The sequence below is a fragment of the Rhinopithecus bieti genome, unplaced genomic scaffold, assembly GCF_001698545.2.
Source record: "Rhinopithecus bieti isolate Rb0 unplaced genomic scaffold, ASM169854v2 scaffold_61931, whole genome shotgun sequence".
Taxonomy (NCBI): Eukaryota; Metazoa; Chordata; class Mammalia; order Primates; family Cercopithecidae; genus Rhinopithecus; species Rhinopithecus bieti.
The window spans coordinates 116261-122459 of NW_016823461.1; the positions used below are offsets into that span (position 1 = coordinate 116261).

At 35.7% G+C, this 6199-nt stretch overlaps 1 protein-coding gene across 1 annotated transcript; it reads left to right on the plus strand.

Moving 5' to 3' along the window:
- Nucleotides 1-4677: 4677 nt before the first annotated feature.
- Nucleotides 4678-5637, plus strand: LOC108521673 (olfactory receptor 51V1-like). The gene is given in 3 exon segments (XM_017861629.1): nt 4678-4957; nt 4960-5168; nt 5170-5637. Coding segments are annotated over 3 exon segments (957 nt in total).
- The last annotated feature ends 562 nt before the right edge of the window (nt 5638-6199 follow it).

Below are 6199 nucleotides of genomic sequence, written 5' to 3' on the forward strand. Positions count from 1 at the left end.
TATATTTTATACTTACATAAATATACAATACATAATAAATATATAGTATATAATACTATATATAGTATATAATAAATATATCATATATTATATATTTGTATCTATATATGTTTTTAAAGTGATTCCTCTAATTAGGTCATAACTATTCAGGTAAACTGGAAATTTAAGCCTACTTCAGTTTTGTGGTACATAGGTTCTCTCTGAACTAGCATATTTCGAATCGTTAAACAGCCAATTCTTTGGACAAGTCTCACAGAATGTTCTTATCTCTTCAGCCATCCCAAGACTCTTGAGGGCCTGACCTCGCTTAAGCTAAAGCAGATCTGCCTCATGCGCCACTGAGGTAGGGAGGGAAGAAAGTTTAATGAACTACTTCTGACCCCTAGTGGTGTCCAGAAAAGACTGTTAGAGGAATGACCTTTAAAGGATAGACATACAATTTTTTTGTCCAAGGCAGGACATGTGTGGGTGTCTTTCAGTAATTATGTTCTAAGAACAGCAAAAACTCCACTGCCTTGGCAAATAGGAGTGTTTTAGTTCTATATAATAATAAAGAAACTGTCTTTTAAACACAATATGCTTTCTCTATGTCTTTGGGGTGAATGATGACTACTGATCATTACTCTCTCTTAAAGTAAGCAAGTAATCACACAGGGAATTATTCCAAAAAGACAGAAAAAAAAGAGATTTCTGTACATATAGGTCAGTTTTAATCAGAGGGTGTCAGAAAAGACTCCTAAAAGAATGACCTGGTTATTATAATCACAGACTTACTTTCCAAGTCAACCTTCCAGACAGTGCTCAGAGGGGATACCAAAATCCTATTATTTCTCCAGACTCAAATTCACTGCTATTTGTCGTCTCTATTTATTTTATTCTAGGCATTGTTCTAGTTGCTGGGGACTCAGAGAAAGATACCATACACTGACTCTCAGATAGCATAACACAACATGATATCTTGAAAAACTGTAAATCCTTTGTTTTTTAAATACAGGTGGAGTATTTGGCACACTTGACATACTGATGTTGTTTTTCTTTAAATCTTCATTTATTTACTTCATCGAAACAATGTTCTTTCATCCTACCTCTTAAAACATATTTTTAAAAATTCTCCAACATGTATTTTGCTCTTGTAATCCCCAAATGTGGATAGTCTCCATGGTGGCAACGTGGATAATACTGTTCCCCATCTAGATTATCTCATTTCTTCTGTAGCTAGTCTGAAGAAACCTGAATGAAAGTAGATTTTTAACCTTTGTAGCTACTCTGAAGCCTTTGTAGCTAGTTTGAAGAAACCTACATGAAAGTAGGTTTTTTTTTTGTTTGTTTGTTTGTTTGTTTGTTTGTTTTTTCTTTGGTTCGGAGTCTTGCTCTGTCGTCCAGATTGGAGTGCAATGGCGCGATCTTGGCTCACTGCAACCTCCGCCTCCCAGGTTCACGCCATTCTCCTGCCTCAGTCTCCCAAGTAACTGGGATTACAGGTGCACACCGCCATGCCCAGCTAATTTTTTTGTATTTTAGTAGTGACATGGTTTCACCATTTTGCTCGGGCTGATCTCGAACTCCTGAGCTCAGCCAATCCACCTGCCTCAGCCTCCCAAAGTGCCAGGATTACAGGCATGAGCCACCAAGCCCAGCCAAAAGTAGATACTTTTAACACATACTTACATTAACAGAATATTAAATCTATTGTGATCAATCCCAGATCCTTGACTGTATGTCTGAGTCAGGCTGGAAATGAGAGAAATCATGTTTGAGATCTGAGTGTTGTATTCAAGGTCAGCAAGATCCCTGGAGCAGCACCTATTTTGTAAACCATTCACACCTGGTATATGATGACTCAGTTGGTGGCCCAAGGTCAGAAAAGACCAAATGTACACAGATGATTTTACACACACTTTGATAGGAGTGTTCACATTCATATTATCTTTATATCTCTGTGATTGTATAGCTCTTATTTCATAGAATAATTAATTAATTAAAAATTATTTGATAAATGCTGATTCTATGCTAAACCTTATTTTTCATATCCTTGAGCAAAAAACAGATAAGGTTCCTAATCTTCTACAGCCTTTAATGAATCTAATGGAAATTCACTGTGTAAGTGGTATAAATATAAACCAGCATACTGTGATGAGAGTAACTTAGTTAAGGGGGTTGAAGAAATGAGACAATCTAGATGGGGAGCAGTATTAGAAAAATCCCCCTGAGGAAGCAATCATTTTAACGCAAAAGTTAATGGTGAAAGGAGTTTCTGTGCAAATACTTGGGGTAGATAATTCGGAGCACAGAGAAGACCATGGGCAAAGATCCTGAGACATGCATGTACTTAACTTGTTTTGAGGAAGAAAAAGACACTTAAATATTAAGGAGTGTAGGTAGTAGTGGTCTAAAGGTGTAATAGAAGAGGCAGGTGAGCCACGTTATACAAGGCTTTTTGACTATGATAAAGAATTTGTATTTTACATTAAGAGCAATGGGTAAGTGACCATTAAAGAATTTTTTTCAACAAAGGCTTGTGTGATTTAGTAGATGTTTGTAGAAAAGCAATTTGGTTTCCCTGGAGATAATACATTTTTTAGAGGACAAACAGATAAATCATGATATTAGCCAGTGATAATATTAAATTATTATTAATTTAATAAATTATCACAGTAGCCAGGGAACCAATGATATTATAAACCAAGATGGGCAATGTGTAAAAGTGGGTATATCTGGGATGCGTTTCTGGTGGAAATGATAGAAATTGATGAAAGATTTGATGGAGAGAGGAAAGAGAGGGAAAGACAGAAATAAAAATTTTTTAAATGAATCAAGACTTGTCTTATGCAGTTGTGTTATTGGTGGAGTCACTTTATGATATTAGGAGAAAAGGGACAGAAAATAGAGTTTTTTGGGGAAATAAAGTACTTTATTGGCATCATTCTTATTTTAAGATTAAACACTCAGATGAATATATCAAATAGGCGGTTGTATTCATGAATTTGAGCTCTCAGGAGGGGTCAGGAATTAGAGGTGCAAATGTTAGTCTAGAAGAGTAAGAAAACGTTGATGTAGTCTGCACTTTAAGGAACTTACAATTTAGTTTGTAACAGAGATATTAGTTAAATATTTAGTTTAAATATTAGTTAAATATTTAGCTAATAAATACAAAATTGTGTTTTATTTAAAATTAAAACGTGATACCAAAATAATAGATACATGGATAAATTTGTCTTAAGTGACTTCTTGAAAAGTGGTTGTTGAGTTGCAAGATCGTTTTAAAAAGTGTAGGAAGAAATTGAGGAAAAGATGATGAATATTTTAGGCAGATAGAACATCTGGAGAAAAATCTTATGAAAGAAGAGAAATTGGATTTAGAGAAATGAAAGAAGATATGTATTCAAAAGACTGAAAAATCCTCTGCAAGCAATGAAGAAACTTCAAGCATTCCATGGAGAAAAAAGTATTAAAAATAGTGAGCTAAGTTGTTCAATGCTGAGAAGGAGTCAGGACAAGAAAAAACAATGGTTAGACTGCTAGAAGACATCAGTGTATTATAGAGAGTACACTGAGAAGAAAGTCTGGGGAACTGTGTTGTGAGGCTAGTAAGACAAAGCTGAAAAGTAGGACATAAAGGGCGGCCCAAATCTGAAGTTACTTTAACATCTTGAAGTTACTCAATCAAACATGAAAATAAGTATGGACTTTTGAACATCTGTTTACATTATTAGAGCTTTAAAAAAATTATGATGATTCTCAGGTCTGGAACTTAAAGCAGGCAAACAATGTAAAGAAGAAGCCAATTGATTCTGCTACCATGAGACTTTTGAAATTATAAGCTTAGTTGTTTGAGCCTGGATTTGTGATCTGTAGAATTGCAGGTTCTAAGAAATAAAACACAATTGGTCAATACATTGAATAAATGTATATCGAATAAACACTTAATCAACTCATAAACTGAATAAATAAAGGAATGGGAAGCACTGAGCTGCTATCAAAGGCTCCATGTCTTCAATCTAATTCTCTACATCACAAAGGCACAAATGAGTTGAACATCTCAAGAGGCCAGAGCTCCAGTGAGAAATCATTTACCCAAGGTTTCATGCATAAATATTCCTGTCTGCTTATCACCCAGGTAGAAAAAGTAATTGCTGACTATGTCATTTGGAGGGGGAGAAAACAGGAGTATTTTCACTAAATACTATTTGGAGAAAAAATGTACTTGGAGACAGCACAAAATGAAAAATGATGGAAAAGTGACTAATGGACTTAATGTTTAAAGCCCAAAGATTACTCTTCATTTCGAATGTTTAATGAATTGGAGAGAAGAAAATAATTTTTTGAGAACCTCGGCTCTTTACTGGTATAAAATTTTTACCACTATCCCTGGGAAAATGTCTAAGCAACATATATTTTTTTTTAAAACTAGCTTTCTCCTTTTACTAATCTCTTCCTTATTTGTTTTTACATACAGCTTCTAAGGATATGTTCACCTCCAGACAGTGAAAAAATAATGACTTTTAAATGACATCAAAAGAAGACCATTTTCTCAAAGGCGATGGATACTATGCCTCAGAGAAACAGAATTACTCAGCTCTATCTTTTAAGTTAGTAATTTTAGGCTATCTCGTTTACTTAGAAATTTCATTTTATTCAGCTAAAATTGAAACATTTCCTTTGAAAAAACACTCTCACATGTATCTCAGTTCCAGAATGATTACTTCAGTAAGCCCTAGAACAAATTCTTCCTTTCTTCTCACTGGATTTTCTGGCATGGAGCAGCAATACCCCTGGTTCTCCATCCCCTTCTCCTCTATCTATGCCATGGTGCTTTTGGGAAATTGCATGGTTCTCCATGTGATATGGACTGAGCCAAGCCTGCACCAGCCCATGTTTTACTTCCTGTCCATGCTGGCCCTCACTGACCTGTGCATGAGGCTGTCCACTGTGTACACAGTGCTGGGGATCCTGTGGGGATCATTCGAGAGATCAGCTTGGATTTCTGCATTACCCAGTCCTATTTCATCCATGGTCTGTCCTTCATCGAGTCCTCTGTCCTCCTTGCTATGGCCTTTGACCGGTACATTGCAATTTGCAATCCACTGCGTTATTCCTCCATCCTGACTAATTCCAGAATTAGCAAAATTGGGCTTACTATAATAGGTAGGAGTTTTTTCTTTATCATACCCCCCCATCATCCATCTGAAATTTTTTAATTACTGTCATTTCCACATCCTTTCTCACTCTTTCTGCCTGCACCAGGATCTTCTCCGCTTAGCTTGTTCAGACATCCGATTCAATAGTTACTATGCCCTGATGCTGGTTATTTGCATACTGTTGTTGGATGCTATACTCATCCTTTTCTCCTACATTCTGATTTTTAAGTAAGTCCTTGCAGTTGCCTCTCTGGAAGAGCGGCATAAATTATTTCAGACTTGCATCTCCCACGTCTGTGCTGTCCTTGAGTTCTACATGCCTATCATTAGCCTCACAATGGTGCACCATTTTGGCAAGTACCTTTCCCCTGTGGCCCACGTTCTCATTGGCAACATCTACATCCTTTTCCCACCTTTAATGAATCCCATCATCTACAGTGTCAAGACCCAACAGATTCATACCAGAATGCTTAGACTCTTTTCTCTGAAAAGATATTGAGAGATATTGAAATTTATTGCCTAAAAAAAAAAAGAAAGAAAAGCAGCAACAATAATGAACAAAAATCAGTGCCACAAAAAAGAAAAAAAAATATTAAAATTAAAGATTTACTCTGAGTCCATGATAAATGACTTTAAAAATATTCAAATATAGTCAGAGAATCAACAAACAAGTTCCATTGTATCAACCTGGACACATGTAGGTCACTCTATCAGCCTGACCATATTTAAGAAGAGGAAAAAATTGTTTATTTGCCTCAAATATACTTTTGAGCATTTCCTTTGCTGTAAAACAAAGCTAGATTAAAAGTCTAGGTTTTCAAGTTTCGAAGTAGGTAACTTGAAGTTTCTTTCATTCTCTGAGGTTTACTTAATCAACCTTCAAAATGGAGAATATAGCCAACTCACAGGAATGTTGTGATATCTGTATGGACCAGAATTGTCCAAGGGAACTTTTCTAAACTGATGGAGATGTTCTATGAAATACCATAAAATGACTAAAGTGGAATATATGGCTCCTGTGCGCTTGAAATAATGGTAGTGTAATTGAACAACTGCATTTA